Raw genomic sequence first — 19285 nt, 5'->3', positions numbered from 1 at the left:
CCAGAGCTCAGCGTCAATCTGGAAGCCCCACGTTCGGGGGGGGGGGTGAATCGCGTCGCTAGAGAGAGGGGGGCTGTGGCTGACAGGGGGCCCAGCTCCCAGTTGCGGCAGGGGGGGTCCTGGCTGCGGGGACCCCATCCCGTGCTTTAGTCCCCCGTTCTGGGGGACCCAGAAGGTATATGAAAGAGGTGTTTGTTTGGTGCGCTCCCTGTCAGTCGCAGCCCCCGCTTTCCCAGGGCGCAAGCACCGGACAGGCAGGCCTTACCTGAAGCCAGGGCCTCACGTAGTCCAGGGACGCAGCCGAAGAGTCCAGGGCATTGGGCGGAGATCCGGAGGAGGCGCGGGCCCGGCGTCCTGCCAGGCCGGGAGAGGCAGGCCACGTGGGGAGTAAGATGGCGCCGGCCGCGTGGATCCAAGAAGAAGACGCGGCGCCCGGAAGTGACGCGAGGAGTCGCGCCGCGTCATTAGGCATTTCCTGGAAGTGACGTGGAGGAAGACCCGGAAGTCCCCCGATCGGAGGGGGAGATCTCTTCGTCGGAGGAGGAGGTCGTGGCGGGCCGGGCGCTTGGAGCAGCGCAGGGTCCTACAGCTGGAGCGGCGGGTCCCCGGGTCGCGGGGCCGCAAGGTAGGACCTTGGGGAGTCCGCTGGGGGGGGTGGGGGGAGAAGGGGGGGGGTTGCCTGGGGAGCACAGTGGGATTGGGGACTCGGCAAAAGGGGAAGTTTATGTGTGTTTTGAAGGTCCGCTACGGGCGCATTTGAAAGAAGAGGTCAAGGAACAGATTGTGAAAGGTGAGTATGTAGATATTTTTACGCTTCTGCCATTGGAAAGGTTTAATTTAGAAAGGCAGGTTGGGGGGATGGCCGTAAAGAGGAGAGCGAGTTGCGTCGATATCGGTTGATACCTAGGACGTTTTTGAACTGGATGCAGGCCTTTAGCATCATGGCTTGCATAATTGGAGAGAAGCAGCCTGAATTGTGCGCACCCCCTTTTTTGTTATTTGGATACGATTACAGAAGCACACAGAATGTTTGGCGGTATTGCTTGGTTGAGGTATGACGAGCAGTTCCGGCAAAGGAAAGCAGTCCGGCCTTCGCTGAGGTGGGATCATAAGGATATAGGGCTGTGGATGAAATTGATGACTGGTCCGAGGAGTGGGGGGTCGCAGTTTTTTCCTGGAGGGGCCGGCGGTCAACTGGCACCTGGGCCGTCGGCTGCTAGAAAAAAGGGGCTTTGCTGGCTCTTTAATGAAGGAGGATGTAAATTCGGGAGTAGCTGTAGGTTCCGTCACGAGTGTTCCGGATGTGGGGGCAACCATGGTCTCACGAGGAGTTTCAAGGCCGGGGCAGGAAAGGGGGGCGATGGCAGTGGAAAAGGGGGTGACGCCGGTGAGGGTAGAAAGGATGCGCCCCGTTTTAGGTAAGTACCCAGACAGGGAAGCAGCTAGGGTGTTGGAGGCGGGGTTCTCCAAAGGTTTCTGGATTCCTATTGAAGTGGGGGAAGGGCATAAGGAATCCAGGATTCTAAAATCTGCATTGAGGCATGAGGCGGTGGTTGGCAGAAAAGTTGCAAAAAGAGGTAAGTCTGGGGCGGATGAGGTTAGGGTTAATGCCGAAGAAGGAGCCGGTTAAGTTTCGGTTGATCCATCATTTGTCCTTCCAGCCGGGGGGGGGTCGGTGAATGATGGCATTCAGCCTGAGGAGTGCAAGGTTGCGTATATGTCAATTGATGCGGCCATTGCATGGGTGCAGAGATATGGACGGGGGGGTGTTCACTGTCATTGCTGACGCTTTGTCTCATTTGCAGTGGGACAGGTTTCGCGTGTTGGCACCAGAGGCGGAGCAATGCGGTTACCCGTGCCCGGAGGGTTTGTGGGAGATTGCACTGGGATCCTCAGATGTTTGATTCGGTGGTCGGTGAGTGATAAAACTTGGGTCGCATACTCGGCGGTTTGGAATGAATGGGATAGGTTGCGTGGGCAGCTGATGGGTTTGGGAGGTCGGCCTAACGCGGTTCATATGCTGCTATATTGGTTGGTTAGGGAGTTCACGAGGGCCGTGTCAGTTGCGGGGGTCAACAGGTTGTTGGCGGGCATGGCTTTCTGGTTTAAGTGGCAGGGGTGGAGGAATGTGAGGAAGGACTTCATAGTTCGGCAGGCAATAAAAGGATACAGGAAAGGGCGCAGGGTGCCGGATAGGCGGAGACCGGTGTCCTTTGAACTGTTAAAGGGGCTGGTGGGGAGATTGGAGGAGGTGTGTTCGGGTAAGTATGAGCAAGTATTGTTTACGGCAGCATTTTGCATAGCATTCTTTGTGGCAATGCCTATTGGGGAATTGGTTAGCCCTACGAAGAATTGCCCGGGGGGTGTTTTGTGGGAAGATGTGTCTTGTGTGGGTGATGAGGTGAGTATACGGATCAGGTGCTCAAAAACGGATCAGGATGGCAGGGGCATCATGGTGAGGGTATTTCGGTTGGGTCATGGGTCACGGGTTTGCCCGGTTGAAGCAGTTGAGGCATTGTTGGCAGTTAGGGTGAGGGGGGAAGGTCCCCTATTGATGCATGAGGACGGGACTTTCTTGTCTCGTTTTCAATTTATTGCTGTTTTTAAGAGATACTTGGGATTGTTGGGAGTGGATGTGGACGCGTTTTCTTCACATTCATTTAGAATAGGGGCAGCTACAGAGGCAGCGCGTTGGGGCTTGGGGGACGAGGCCATTAGACGCATAGGGAGGTGGGAATCTAGAAGGTTCCAGTTGTACGTTAGGCCTCATCTTGTGTGAGGTGGTTAAAGGGGGGTTGGGGGTACTTGAGGGGTGGTTGTTATGATGGAAGTTGTTTGGTGGGGTGGGATCATAGTTGTTATTCCTTTGTTTAGTTTGTAGGTGATCAGCGGTGCTTAGTCTGGATTGTCGGGCACTCTTGTGGTGGGGTACGAGTAGGGCGGAAGGTCGCCAGTTGGGTCTCTCGCGGGAAGAGGCAATAGTGCCGTGGATCGGAATGAGAGGCATGTTGTGGAGTAGGATGGTTCCCGAACTTCGGAGGTGTGCAGCGCTGGATAGGCCCCCGGATGCATGATGCATGATAGGCCGTTGGTGATGCATGCTGGGGGTAATGATCTGGGGCGTAGGGCTATGAAGAGTTTGGTGAGGGATGTTAGGTTGGATTTTTTAAGGTTGAGATTGGAATTCCCAGGAAAGGTGTTTGTTTGGTCTGACATGGTGGCTAGAGCGGTATGGAGGGGAGCTAGGTCCATAGATAGGATAAATAAGGCAAGAATTAAAGTGAAAAAGGAGGTGGGCCGGTTTGTGGCTAAGAATGGAGGATTGGTGGTGCGGCATAGGGAATTAGAAGAGGATACTTGGCGTTTTTTGAGGGGTCACGGGGTTCATTTAAATGATGTGGGGTGGATTTGTGGTGCCTGGGCATACAAGATGGTGTGCAAAGAGCAAAACGGGTGTGGAGGGGCGCACGGAAGTGAGGTTTCCCGCCCGTGCGCTGTGGCGGTTGAGGTTTGGTGGAAGGTAAGAGTCGGGGTTAATTATGGTTGGGGGACACCCGAGGTGGTGGTGATCTCCCCCTTTTAAGTGGTGAACGGTGGAGGCCCCTGAGAGGGTGTAGTGCGGCTAGGGGCCAGAATGGTATGGCGGTTTGGGTTGTTATTGAGATTGGGGCTGTGGCGGACTTTACCTTCCGGACCTGCAACCTAGTTGTTTTCGGTGCAATATGTTTGGTTATAGTAGGAATTGGTTTAAGTAAACTAAGGGTTAAGCTATAGTTTATTAGTGGTTATTTATTAGTGGTTAAGGGTTAATTTATTGTTGTTATTATTTAAATGTTATTTATTTGTTGTTTATTTATTGTTGGTTTGTTTATACTTGTTATAATATTTATATTTGCAAAGTTAATTTATGGAAATTGTTAAAGTTTTATTTATGGTTAATAAACGGCTGCTTGCCAGCCACTTTAAATGCAAAATGTGTGGAGTATTTTTGAAAAGGGGGAGATGGAATTATAGGGAAAAGAGAAAGGGGGAGGGGGCTGGAAAGGGTAAGGAAAGAGAAGAGGTAAGTGTGGGGGGGAGGTTGGATTGGGCAAGGGTCCGAGCTACCCTAATCATGCTAAAACATTACACAGTGAAAGGCAAAAAAAAACACATGGTTACCCACTCCTGGCCTCCCCTATTCGACTACAATGCGGTTTTTAGTGTCAATTGCAGTGCTTGACAATTGCTTTGTTGTGTGGTAAATTTGCAGTTGCAGTGCTGCAGGGAAGGTAAAACAACCATCAGGCCAGAGGCATCTTGTCACTTCCAGGAACCATACCATGATCCACCACACTTGTGTGCAAGTGCATGCACCAAATAGTTCCCAACTCACTTGAATGGGAGCTGCTGGGAGCATAGCTGAACCTGTAGTGGAACACTGTGGTCAAGTACAAGTATGAAATGTCCCTTAGGCTCCTCTCCAGGCTCTCCTCCTGGGCCTGATTTATTAAAGCCCCTCCAAGGCTGGAGAAGATACACTTTCATCAGTGAAGCTGGGTGATCCAGCAAACCTGGAATGGATATGGTCCAGGATTAAAAACATTTGCAAACGACTTTGAAGAAATCAAATCCAGGTTTGCTGAATCACCCAGATTCAATGATGAAAGTGTATCTCTGGCCTTGGAGAACTTTAATAAATCAGGCCCACTGTCTCCCTTTTACAAGATTTTCACCATTCTGTTCAGGGGCTTCTTTCCAGGCTCTCTTGATTTTAGTGGACAGCAGACGTCATTTTTCTCTTCCTGAATGACTGAGTTGGCCGTGGTCCTACTGCTACAAGGAGTGCATTATATTGCCAGAGGACACTTTGTGGTCTCTGTAATGCGCTCCATAGGGCAGATTTCTCCTCTTCTTAGAAGTGATATCAGAGTGCAAATCACTTCATCTATGTGCTTGGCCCAAATAGCTATTCAGAAACATGTAGAATGTTTACATGTTTATGAGACATAGTAACATAACACAGAATTTAGAGAACTGCAGTCAGTGCTCAAATTTCAAAAATGCTTATATGCCAGGGGTCAGCAACCTTTACTATCAAAAGAGCCATTTTGCCTCCTCTTCCACTAAAGAAAAATAGTCTGGAGCCGCAAAACATAACACAGTTTATAAACTTTTAAAAGTTTAATATTTTTTTAATTTTACCTGTTACAAGTGTGCATGTGTAGGCCTACTTTGAAATAAATTAAACACTGAACTATGCCCCTAGAAGCCTCCAGCTTCTAACGTATCATCCTGTTACATTAGCTGGAGGCTTCTAACGTAACAGGGTAGATTTTTTTGATGGGCAGAGTTCTTTATGTTCTGACGATGCCTTAGCGATGAAATTTTAGGGGACCTTCGCGGTCGCAAGCCGCTTGTCGGCCGTGAAATTTGTTCACCTGTACCCCCCAATCTTGAGTAATTGGGGTTCAGGTGCTAGAAGCCTCCAGCAATGTGTAACAGGGTAGATTATTTTGATGGGCAGAGTTCTTGATTTTCTGAATATGCCTTAGCGATTCAATTGTAGGTGGTGTTAGCCATAAGTGTCCCCCACTTGCACCTCTATTTTGGTCACCTGTACCGCCTCCCCCCTGTTCCAGAGAAATTGGGGTTCAGATGCTAGATGCTTCCAGCAATGTGTAACAGGGTAGATTTTTTTGATAGGTAGAGTTTTTATGAATTTTTAGGAGGTGTTAGCCACAGGTGTCCCGTACTTGCACCTCAAATTTTTATCACTTGTACCCCTGTTTCCAGATAAATTGGGGTTTAGGTGCTGGAAGCCTCCAACAATGTGTAACAGGGTAGGGGTTTTTTGATGGGGGGAGTTTTTAGGAGGTGTTAGCCACAGGTGTCCCCCACTTGCACCTCTAATTTTGTTCACCTGTACCCCCTTCCTGTTCCAGAGAAATTGGGGTTCAGGTGCCTCCAGCAATGTGTAACGGTAGATTTTTTTGATGGGCAGAGTTCTTTATGTTCTGATGATAGCCTAACAATTAAATTTTAGGGGGTGTTAGTCACAGGTGTCCCCCACTTGCACCTACATTTTTGGTTTTGTACATCTCCCCATTTCAGAGGAATTGGGGTTCAAAGGAGGGGGATGTCATTGTACACACCCATTTAGTACACACCCCATGGTAGATTTATTTCACTGGTAGATTTTTTTCATTAGAACACCGGATAGGGAATCCCCGTCCTCCGCAGTGTCTTGGGAGGAAGGGGATCCCCCATCAGAGATCTCCCCGCGGCAGCCGAAGGGAGCCACAACAAGGAGGCTGAAGAGCCGCAGGTTGCAGACCCCTGTCATATGCTTGTAATGTGTTGTGCCCTGATGATACTCATTTAGCGTCTCCTGTACTCCTGTTTGCCCCTAATTTCTCTGTTGGAACACACCAGTGAGTTGGAGTACTCCAGAAATGATCTAGATAAAGTGTCCCAACTGTTTTTTTATCATTGTTTTTAGTCAAAGTTTGCTGTTCTCTACTGAACAAATATGAGCGTTAAAGAATGGTCAGCATATTAGGTCCCTTTATTCCTGACTTGACAATCTTTAATGCTGTGTGCTTTTGTTCTATATCAAATCTTGGTATGTCTTATTTATATTATTGGACTGAAGTTCCAGTGTCTGCAGAAAATATTCTGTTTGAAACTGACATTATTATAAAACTTGCATGATTAATGTATAACTGTCTAATAAATGTTTATATTCTTTGCAGCTCAATAGTAAAGACAGTTCTTTGCATATGCTGACATCTGGTGACTGGGATGTTACAAGGATTGTGGCATACAATGAAGACAATAAAACAGTGTGAGTTATCACTGTCTGCCATAAGGACAGTTTATAGGCAGATAGAAACCTGTATATGTATATATATATATATATATATATATATGGCATTTAATAATAAAATTACAAATTAAAAAGTTCCAATTTCAGCTCTCTTTCCTGTTAAAGTTATTTATTACAAAAATGGTCCAACCGTTGAAAAATAAGATGAAATCAGATGTTAAATCAAGTGTGTCAAAAGTTCAACTTCAGCCAGGTTTTTGCTTGTATATCTGCAGGGAAGTTTTCACTCTCATTTTATCCAGGTGATAGTTATCACAGGGACCTAAATTATGTGGAAATCTAAAAAGTGGATCTGTCTCTAAATAGGCATAGATGGGAAATCTTTTAATGAGGAGACTTGGTTGCAATTCTTTCAAAATAGTTCTATCAATTCCTAATGTATCTTGAGACAAATGTGAAAGGACAATCACTTCAATGGGAAACAAAAAAAATAATTTGATGGGCATTTTATTTTTGTGGAGTTTTGTGCTTTATGCCAAACTAGTACCAGGTTGGACCACCTTTATGTCTTCAGAATTGCTGAATTCTTCATGGCATAAATGCAAAAAGGTGCTGGAAACATTCCTCAGGGACTTTAGTCTATCATGTTTGGTAATCATGATGGAATTAAGCAGATTTGCCAGCTTCTACTTAATGATGTGAATCTCCTGTACCACCACATGTGAAAGGTAGTTGATTGCATTGAGATTTGATGACTGTTACGAGTGGCTATTGAGTTGCCTTTCTATCAGCTTGACCACTTGGCCACTCTGGCCGACCTCCTCTGACCTCTGGGATCATTAAAGCATTTTTGCTCATAGAACTGCTGCCCACTGTATGTCATTTTTTGACCATTCTCTGTAAACCCTAGAAATGGTTGTGCATGTAATTTCCAGCAAATCAATACTTAAACCAGCTCATTTGGCACTAACAAAAATGCCACATTTATCTTTCATCTCCAATCTAAAGCTCAGTTTGAACGTCAGCAGGTTGTATTTATATTATCCATACCTAATTGTTTTGAGTTGCTTCTATGTGGTTGGCTGATTAGAAATTTTAGTTAACAAGTAGTTGAACAAGTGTACTTAATAAAGTGGCTGGTGAGTGTAGGTCAGTGATGTAAAACTTCCCTCTGACAGGCTCTGTGATATCATGTCGAAACAAGGAACAGATAGATGTTTAATGCCAATCAACTATACCTGACTGCAGGTACTGCTATGTCATGATATGGGGATTATCTCTGCTTAGGACCAATCCAACAAATTTTTTTAATTAACTTTTTTGTTTTGCTTATATGTGTGAATAATATTAAAATGCCCTAATACTAACTCCCAAAAATAGGTGTATTACTCAATGTCACTAGATTGATAGTTTTCCTTGGAAAAGCAATTTATTAAATCTCCTTGGAAGCAGCCAATTGTTTTATAGCTGTCACTAAGGACAGATAAAAGATGAATAGACTAGGGATTTGTAAAGTACCTGAAAACATTCAGTGTAAAGAAATGTGCAGGTACAGAGGACATCCTTATGTCTGTTTCTTTTTCGTGGGATCAGTCTCCATTTACCTACATTATTTTTGTTTTATATTTAAAAGACATTCAAACTTTTTGCTTATTTCTAGGTATTTCCTCAGCACTGAAGATACACCAAGGAGAAGACACTTGTATAGGTATTAAACCACCTTTTTCTTAACAAATTGAAGAGTTTTTTTTCTAACTGTAAGAAAACTTATTGAAAGTCAACTTTGCAGTCTCTGCAATATTTCATATAGAATACAGCTGTCATCCATATTACTGTTATTTACAAAAATCACTTATTGTGCAAACTATAGGGAAGTCCACCAGGTAGATATGTACTATATTATGCATACCTTTGTCCTTACTATCTATGTCACCAGTGAAATATTCACACCATAGTTTCCTCGTTTTACTCTGTATGCTTGTCAAAATGTAATAAACTGCTTGTAACTTGAATATCTAGACAGGCATACACAGCTCACTCCTCATTATCCATGCCACCAGGGAAATCTGCACGCCAAGTGCAGGGAAAATCTTAGATAAAATGGTGCCTTTATAAAGTATGAAGTGCAGTCCCCAACTGCACAACATTCTAGCTCCCTGCACACCCTGTTATTCAGTCAATTGGAGTGGTGGAGAAAGGGGTGGGCTCCAGGTAATTGCCCAGTTTGCCCTACCCCAAAACCAGACTTAACTCTAACGCATGCAGCTTTACCAATCTCCATGCCACCATTAAGATTTGCATTTCAGAACACATTGCTCACTCCCTCATGTCACTAGTGCAATATGCATTTCTGTACACAATGTTTACTTCACAGTATCCGTTTTATTGTTCAGGTATATATATATAATTTGTCCCAACCCTGTAATTGCCATGTTTTCTGGATAGAGTACAGAAAGTGGAAAAAAATACAGATTACCAGTCAAGAGGTAATAAAACTATATTACATTGGGGGTTTGCATTTATATTTTGTCTTTAGTTGTATCTAAAATTGTTCTTATTGTTTTGCAAACTGATGTAATATACCCTATACCAGAATATAGAATATTACACAACAGTACATAACATATAAATAAAAAATACAGCAGCTATAATATAAACAGTTTTTTCTTGTTCTTGTGTTGGATAACATGCCTATATACTATATGAATATATGTATGTGAGTATGTATGAATTTACACACTTTACTAGGCATTTTAAACATTATAGTGTTTTATATGAATGGGCTTGGAAAATTATTGAAATAAGGGGTTGATGTTTTGTTTTGTCTAGATAAGTGGTTTAAACCCAAATGCAATTTAAAAAGGATGTGGTTTTGTGGATGATTCATGTTTATGGGAAAGTCTATTTTCATTATATTCATTATATTACCTCCACTTTCCTAATAAATGAATACAATTTCCATCAGACTAATACTCTGAGCACTCTGTAGAGAACACTCAGTAACAGAGCTGACCTGACCCCCTCTCTTCCTCTGTCCGCACACAAGGAAAAGTTGTACTTTAAGACATTTTTGTTCGCAAATCACTATCAAACCTTACCATACATGGTTAAAGGACTATAAGAACAAAAAAGGCAAATATTAAATTTGGGCTATAAGCAATCTTGCCCTACAGCTCTGTATAATAGGTTTTATTCCCAACAGGCACACATCTGTCTGGAGTATATTTTTTTCTAGGTATGTGTGGTTTTCTTCCAAGTTCTCGGCTTTCCACCTGCTGTATTACTGTATATACGCTGAGGGGTCTGTCACATACCAAAGCACCCAATAGCAGCCTTTCTCACCCTCCAGACCAGAGTTAAAAAGTCAGATAGAGTATTATAGAAACCATAAAGCTTTCCCACTCAAATATCCATACAAAATCATCGTCAAGATCAAACGCAAACCTCAACGCTAATATACTCAATCTTTCCACTTTCTAACAAAAGTTAACAATCTGAGACATGACACTTACTTTTGATTATGTTATATTCCAACAATTATTTTCTTTTCAAAATCTCAAGAATCTTAAAAACATAAACAAAAGTTTTTTTAATTAATTTTCCAATAAATAAATTTACTGACATTACTGCTGTAAAAAAGTACAGATTTGTATTTTGCGTTTTTTTTATAATGATAAATTATGTTTTTGTACCAAGAATGATAAAGTTGTTTTCAAATGAGAGAGAAAAATTAGTAACCAAACATAAACAACAAAAATGAAGTTATGGGTGATGTTTGTTTAGCAAGGGTGGATGAGAAGTTGAAAAGGAAAAATGTTATTTAACAATTAAACAGTATTGCTTTGATGTATTTTAAAATGAAGAGCATAAGAGGTGTTACACTGTTTATTTAATCACAAGCTATTGTCAGCCCTCAAGTGAAACAGAGTCTTTTAATTTTGGGTAAAACTCAAATCCAAAAAAAAAAACACATTTAAGAGAGATATTGGGATGACCAGATTTGTGGGAGAGCAATCTAGATCAGGGATTAAGGATGAAGCATTTAAAAAAGAAGGCATAGCCCCCCCCCCCCCCCCACACACACACCCTTTTCACTTCTTTGTTATGTAAGTCGTCATAGAAAAGAAACATTTCAGCAAATAAAAATTTTACTACATGTAGCATACTTTTCCATATTATCTGAGGTATACAGATTAGTGCAAAACTAATCTGTGATGGTAGAGGGCTGCAATATTAATAAGGCCCGGGACTCGCAAAATTAAAGTTCAGCCCTGGGGACGCATATAGATATTCACGCATCAGAACATACAAGTTTGTTTTCCAAGTACAAATTCTTTCTGCACAGTAAATGAGAACTTAAATATTGGTTTCGTTTTTTTAAAAGTTAGGCATTTGAAAAATCATCATAAATCAACATTAAATAATGAAGCCTTTACCTGAAAGCAGTTCTGATATAATTTTAATAATCTGCACATATCACCTGGTGAATGACTATATAACGGGACTTTTAAGGCTAATTGAATTATCCTTTAAGCCATATAATAAAAGTATAAAAATCTCTTTATTAAATATTGCATTATAATATTTTATAATGCAATAATAAAAAAGTGATTTTTATGCTTAAATTCAATCAGCCTTAAATGTCTTGTTATATGGTCATTCACCAGGTAATATGTGCAGTTCTATTGTTGGGATGTGGCTATGTAAATTGCAGCCAAGGAGTTAAAACTTTTGTGATAATTTTAATAATCTTTCTAAATGCAGTGTGGAGACTTCTGGAGTATTAAATCGAACTTGTGTAACCTGTGACCTCATTCCAGATTGTCATTTTGTGGATGTGGAGTTCAGCCCTAGTGGCAGCTACTTCATCTTGTTCTGCAAAGGTAAAAGCAATGTGATAGATTGAAAATTAGAAACTGGACTAGGATAATGACTTGTAATAAAAAATATTAGTATTAGAGGTTTACATATAGGATTGTGACATCTTGTATTTGCTGACATGTATCATTTATTCTGTAATGTAATCTTCATAGTAATTATGAGCAGTTTTATTTAAAGTAAAACTTTCACCTCCCATTAAAAATATTTTGTATATAAATAAATTAATAAATAATAATTAAATAATTGATATCAACAAATAAACACTCACAAAAGTACACGGTTTCTTCTGGTACATTCTTTTTTACCTTTTTGTAAACCACACCTTAATAGAATTACTGATGGCTCTTTTACAGCATATATGTACAAAATATCTTGCAATAGATTCTACACCTTTTTTCACACCTTTCAGGGCTAAGAGTTTACTTTATTACATATTTTTCAGGTCCAGGAATTCCTCAGATTTCTGTACATCCATCCAACAATCCTAAGGGTGAGTAGCACATTCTTTACGTGAGTTCATTAGATACATTCACAAAATAATCTATATGGTGGCCTAATAGTTGTTGTAGGCTGCCATTGTTGACCTATCTTGTTGAGAATGCTTGCTGTCTGGCTGCCTTGTTGATATTCTGGGTTCAGTGCTTTTTAAATCAATCGATGAACACCTAATCCTCTGACTTTCTGTTAGCAAAAAAAAAAATAGATACTTTAAAGCAGAACCAAACTTTTTACTTTTGACTTTTGTTGCAACTAGGCACCCTATTCATAGTTATCTGATTATAAAGTGTAGCTTAAGATGCTATTCTTACCTTCCAAGAACTGAATTATTTTCCTGTCCCCTCCCCTAATCCATTTATTGTCAGAACAACAGAAGTTAGCACATTTTTATTCGTGTATAATATAACATGCAGCACAGCTCCTGCCAGATTTGTACTGTTAGAAATATGTACCCTCAGTTCCTGTTCTGCAGATAATGTTTTACCAAACAGGAGGTAAGAAGAAGCAAACCAGACAGATGTTTTTCTTTTTTGTTGAAAGGCTTGAACCACTGCCCATACCTGTTGCATATTTTCCCTCACTTATACTCTAGTACAACTGTTGAAAACTAATGACTAACTTTTCTGATACAATAAATTCCTGATATATCACAACATACAAACAAAAAAAAACTTTTTTAATGTTTCTATTCTCAAAACCTTTTTTTTTTTTTTTTTTGCATAAGCAGGGTTGGATGCCCAGAGGTCTGTCTGGGGCTCCATAAAAAAAGAGAAATCACCATTGTTACGGTATAGGCAGCAGCCATATTGTATGGTTAGGTCATTACCTGTTCAGAGAGAGTATGTATGAATGAAAACGTTTGTCTTGTTTTTTCATCTTTCACTGTAAGTCTTCCTGGTGTGTATGCACTGCAATTAGAAACATATCTACTCAACATCTTAGTTTTGTATACTTCCAGCAAATGCAGCCACCCAAGATTTTGGAAATCAGTGAACCTCTTAAGTACATTTAAAATACCTTTCTTGCAATAATGAAGAAAAAAATGTATAGAAAAAGAAGGGAACATTTTTCTATAGCTCCATTAAATAGGAGAATACATGACCCCTGTCAGATTTTGTTGTTTATTTCTTTTACAAATTTCGATTATTTTCTGTCTGGTAAAAGGTTGTCCCCTGGACAGCCCTTCCCTGTTCTATTCAAAGTGGGTAAAGTGGTTTTCACTACAGATACACTGTAGGAATGAACATGTTGTTTTTCATCCCACAATTATTCTCCTTTAAATCCAAAGAAAGCTACTGTATGCTTACTGTTCATCTCCATTAGATATGCTATAGAACAGAAAGTTAATAAAAATAATAATAATGTTTATGGAAATCCTTACATACTTTATAAATAACTTCTTGTACATCTTTGTGAATTTTTAATTAAATCTGTCGCACTAAACACAGCTGTTTATTGTTTAGCACATTAAAGTCCCAGAGAAACCTAAAGTCTTTAAATTATGCAAAGTTTTAAAAATTAGATGCCAGCCTGCAGCTACCATGTTTCCCCGAAAATAAGACATGGTCTTATATTTATTTTACCTCTGAAAATCGCATTAGGGCTTTTTTTCAGGGGATGTCTTATTTTTCTCATGGCAAATAATCACACAAATGGTATGGATGATACCTGTACAAAAATTACCTGACCTAATAAAACCCATTTTCCAAGCTTACTGAACTTGGTTGAAAATGTACAGTTTACAATTAGTTAGTTTACAAAGACCTATAAATGGTATTATCTAATTATTACAAAAATAAAATTTTAATCTTACAGACTTCTTATTGATTGAGAGTAACCAAGCCTTAAAAATGTATCTAAGCACAAAAGACATGCCAGAGACAATGTACAAAACTATACAAATCGATGGTTACGGTAAGTTTTATCTTTGTTATTGTATACAATACATACAATCAAAATACTAAATGTGAATTGGGCTAATAATAAATAGTGTTTAGTTAAGTCAGCTGTTTGCTTCTGTTTTCTTTGCATTGGAGAAAGCAATTACAATTGTTTAAGAGATCACTATATATTTACAATTTTACAGTGCACCTCCTAGACTAGGGGCATTCAATCCTTTACATATTCCTAAAGGGTACATGTTCTTTAGGGTTCACTTTGATTTTATCTTGCTTTACATAGTTTTGTCTTTACCCCCATCAACATGCTAATAAAATTTTAAAGAATACTTTTTCCAGACCAGTGACACGATCCCTGGGTCTCTGTGCTTCTTTAAGCCTTGCATGCAGATCATTGCTAGTGGAAGATACCAGCAGGGCATTGTACTTAGCTTTCCCAAATTATACCAGTACCCTGCTTTATTACTCCTCCCAAGAGACCTGAGCTCTGTATCACAAGTGGATGTCTGAGGGAGTGGACATTCCTTGGAAGGTTGCAAAGCAGGTAATACCCACAGTGTATTCTTGGTAAGTAAATATGGCAGGCAAAGGACAGTTAAAATGGGGAGGAAAGTCTATATATTGCTATTTCTGACATCTTAAACTGATTGTACTGTGAACAAATTCATTCTCAAGGCTTTTAATTCAGTGTCCATAAGTTTCAGACAACTTTTTAAAATGAAATTTATTTTGTAGACTTTTTGTGCATAGTCTGGGCACAGGACCAATTTAGGACAATATTTATATACACATAAAATCTTTCCATATAAACCACAAACTCCACTATTTTAGACTGAACTATACTGTATGTGGAAGATGTTTTATATTTAGATATTGTTCTAGGAAGAACTACGCATTGTGTTAACTTATTTCCTTTAGGAATGACTCAAAATATTTGTACAATAAAACCACCCCAACAAAAAAAAATCTAGAAATTCTACCCATGGTGTAGTGTATTTAGAAGCAATTCATAAAAAAATTAGATTAATTACAAAACCTGGATGCAATGTAATAAATCCTTGGTAAACGTGTAAATGTTTACCTAAAGAATTTTTCTAAATGCAAAGTGTGATTTGATAACTTCCATAAGTACAGACATGCTACATTTTGTTGGTTCTTTTGCTAAGTGGACAGAAATAGGGATTTTTTAATCACAATAACTGCACTGGTTTTGGAAGCTGTTTCAAATGTTTAATCACTCTCTTTACAAGATTACTTCCTTGAAAACTCATTTAAAGTAGTTTATTGTAACTGTTCATAGCAGGCATTATGAGGCAATTAGACCTCATTTATTTTCCTCAAATAGCTTTATGGTTGACTACTTTATTTTGAAAATATAATACAGTATGTGCAACAATGAAAAATGTTTGGGTATAGAAATATTTTAAATTTCAATTACATATTTATATTATGATTATAAGGTTTAAAAAGCAAAAGCATTTGGAAATTAGCTTATGTTCTCTGTAACAATCAGCATATTCTCTCTTATCAGACCTCTCCCTGAGTTTGACTCTTCCATCAGGATACCAGGACACAGAGTACCCTTTAGTTCTCTGGTTGTAAGTAACACTTTATACCCAATCAGTATGATTTAATGAGGCAATATCTGAATTCAATAAACTGAAATCTGGTTAGATTCTTGGGTTTTAGCACTTTGCATATTGTTATTACCCTTTCTGCAGCTTTATTAAAAAAACAAATGTATCTAGCAATTTTTAATGTCAGTTTTAATCTGAATATAGAGTCAGAATAATCCATAATAAACCAAATTTTCAGATGATGCCAAAATAATGAATATTGAGGTGATGGTGTTTTTTCTAATTTTCAGATGCCATATGACTGGTGACACCTTTAGATTTGTCAAGTAAAGGTTACAATTTGTGGTCACCCTTCTATAAATGCAAAGCAATGTTCAGAAAAAGGGGAAACAGTTATTTCAGACACTTTTTTACTTAGATGAAGAAAACTGTTCTATACTTGCCTATTCAAACAAGTCAAGTGGTACTTCAGACAGATCGTACTTTTTACTTAGTAAAAAAAAAAAATCTTAAAAGCTGTTGCCCAATGTACCAAGATTTTCATTTTTGTGGGTATAGATCTGCTTAAAAGTTAAACTAATTGTATCTTAGATAATTTATGAGCTGTAGTTTTTAGTGAATATAGACATTTCCCCAAGAGCGACACAAGGAAGGACATGGTGTAAAATGTCGAACACACTTGTTATATCCAAGTACCCAGTACCTACATAAGTATTGCATCAGCCCTTCCAATCAGAGAAACTGTCTGTTTTCTGTGTGTTCTGTGTGCAGTTGAAGCAGGAAATCAGAATGTATACATTTTAAGTAAGAAATGTATATACAGTATAAATTATTTAAATAAAGAAAAATGTGACCGTTAAAAATTAAAATGATAGCAATAAAAAAGGCAAAACTCCTGGATGTTTTTTTTTCTGCCTACGAGTTACTGCATGAGACATTCTCAAGTTGTGTTTTATCCCATTCTAGGCCAGAAGTACCAGGCTCTCAGCAGGTCACTGAAATGTTTTCTCTTGGGTGGGAATCCGTGCTTGTGAGTTCTTTCCAGATAATTGTAGCAAAGGTTGATGGTCGGGGGTCTAAGAACCAAGGTTTGAATATTCTGCATGGAACTGATCGGAAACTGGGTTCAGCAGAGATTAAAGATCACCTCGCTCTGGTGCAGTATGTGAAGCTTATCTATTTTTATACCTACAACTGACCTCATACTGATCGTCTTTTATCTATTCATCTAGAACCAACACACACATATATATATATTTGTATATTGTCATTGTTTTGTATATTTTTGGTATTCTGTTTGCCTTTTACAGACATTTAAAACAACTGCCATTTGTGGACAAAAAACGCATTGGAGTATATGGCAAGGTAAGGGAATCTTTTTTGGACTCAATTGCTGTGCACAAAACATTGCCTGTAAGATTCTATATAAATGTGCCACAAAACACCTTCTGTAGTACTAAGGGTTGATCAGGCCATGAAGTGCTTTCCTTCACTTGCAAAATGGTCATTTGGAAGCTGAGATCTGCAATGGAAATTCATATTGGATGTTTTAAGAAGCACTGAACTACTACTGATTCAAGAAAATATGTAGTGTTGTCCTGACCAATCCATTTAGTATGGGTCTCCCATTTTCATTTTTTTATTCCTATTTCTTATGTAAATTTTCTCTTATGTAAAAGGAATTCCTCCAATCCTTTTACATAAGGCACCATCTTCTTGAAAATCGTCTCCTTCCATCAACACAGCCAAAACATTGACACACAACCAGCACTGACCACATACGGTGGTCAGAGCCCGTGGACAAGGTTTGTGTTTCTTTGGAGAGAAAAGCAAAATGCAATTAAATTAATAGAAATTTAACAAAACAGTAATTGAGTGGCCAGAACTACATACCTATTTCTTGGCAACAAAGCATTTTTTTGGTTTCCAGAAGAGTGACATGACTGCTGAGAATTACTAGTTTTGGCGTTGAATAATGGCCAGCTAAAATGATTTTGCCCAGTAAAGTTTCTTTTCTGTATTTTTATTTGTAAATATTTGAACATTTACACTAAAGATGGCATTTATTGCTTTTTTCTCTTGCTGATGCATACAAAATTATTTTACTGTAGGCGAACACTCTGTGGCAAGTCATGAAATCAGATTGGAATATTATTCATAGAGTCTTGGAATGAAGGAGATTTGCATCTGTTAAACTTGGAGAGAAAACAAGATTCTTATGAGCTAGGTCGCTGTAGTTGATTGTAAATTCTGCTTTGGAGGTCTGGAAATTAGATGAAGTGTACAATGAGCTTGCATATATTGTGGGTGGATTTTCTTCACCACAAATTTGAGTTTAGATCATAACTATAACGCAAGGAAATGACTCTAGTGGGAGGAATAAAGCAAGCAGCCAGGAATTGCATGGAGACTTGCCTTGATTACCTGTGCATAATTCTACACTCAGAGAAGTTACAATTTATAGTCAGCTTCCAGAAAATAAAATATAACTCTTATTTATCATTCAACATGAAATTCTATATTAGAGTCTGAGATTCATACATTTTTTATCTACTGATGAACTGCTCTGAAATTTCTGAGATATTGCAAAGCATTTTTTAGATTATCTACTCCTGAATATACATTTTATTCATGACTGCTATGCAGTATGAGAGTCTCAGTCTAAAATTTTATTTTGTTTTAGTAAGATGATGGCTGCCCACACTGCAATTTGGGGGAAGCCAGTTAATCTAACTGCATGTTTTTGAAATGTGGGAAGAAACCTATGCTATCATGGGGAGAACCTGCAAACTCCATGCAGATATTGTCCTGGCCAAGATTTAAACCTGGGACCTAGCGCTGCAAAGACCAGAGTGCTAAACTCCGAGCCACTATGTTTTGTCATAAGATCTGTGTTGAACAGGTGCTGGGAACCCATCCGCTGTGACCTGGTACTGCTCACTTTAAGGGCAGATAAGAAGGTGGAACCATTTATAAGGATTCTCCATTGTCCTGCTTTTTAACATCTAGATTGTGTTAGGCAGAGAACACCTCCTTTGTTTGCAACCAGACCTGAACTGTGACATGGAAGGTTGTTTTCCGTTTGTACATGATGCTGTTACGGTAGATAGTTAAGGAGAATACCCCAGTTACATATAATGCATATGAGAATCAGAGAGGTCATGCAGATGGAAAACCACTCTAAATAAAATGTTTTGTAAGATGCTTCTGAGGAATTAATTCCAAGATGAAGCATGAAGCCATAAAAGCAAACATTTTTTTAACATGAGCTACCAGCAGTTAAGAGAAATATATTCTAAAGTATTTTACCATCTCTGATACCCAGCCAGTTTAGAGAGGTGACCCAACGCAGGATTTTCTGCTGAAGACCCTGGCGAGCATATGTTTTTCGATCAGGAATCTGGTTCAGGCAGAATTCAGAGTGCATCTATTATAAAATTAGGTTCAAGCTCCAGGTCTTCCTTCTGAAATACTAAAAATAGTATCAGCTCTAGCATTTATTTTACCAGAGCAGGTAAGACACAGTAAAAAGGTATAGCCAAAAGGTATCAGTGCAGACCGGAATGGGGAACAGATATAAGGTCTCATGCTGCCTGTCAGCCATCTCATCATGGATGTCTGAC

General features: G+C 39.4%; 1 protein-coding gene across 1 annotated transcript in view; it reads left to right on the top strand.

The window, feature by feature from the left end:
* Positions 1-19285, top strand: part of LOC140322446 (inactive dipeptidyl peptidase 10-like) — a 78893-nt gene that overhangs the window by 45325 nt on the left and 14283 nt on the right. Inside the window, exons 14-21 of the mRNA XM_072399044.1 lie at positions 6735-6826; positions 8469-8516; positions 11573-11691; positions 12132-12179; positions 14003-14101; positions 15617-15683; positions 16629-16823; positions 16973-17124. Coding sequence (XP_072255145.1) covers positions 6735-6826; positions 8469-8516; positions 11573-11691; positions 12132-12179; positions 14003-14101; positions 15617-15683; positions 16629-16823; positions 16973-17124 — 820 coding nt within the window. The remainder of the gene's footprint in view (positions 1-6734; positions 6827-8468; positions 8517-11572; positions 11692-12131; positions 12180-14002; positions 14102-15616; positions 15684-16628; positions 16824-16972; positions 17125-19285) is intronic.

The sequence above is a fragment of the Pyxicephalus adspersus genome, chromosome 1 (genome assembly GCF_032062135.1).
Source record: "Pyxicephalus adspersus chromosome 1, UCB_Pads_2.0, whole genome shotgun sequence".
NCBI classification, from domain to species: Eukaryota; Metazoa; Chordata; class Amphibia; order Anura; family Pyxicephalidae; genus Pyxicephalus; species Pyxicephalus adspersus.
Note: the sequence above shows the minus strand (reverse complement) of the source record. Positions and strands in the feature narration are given on the sequence as shown.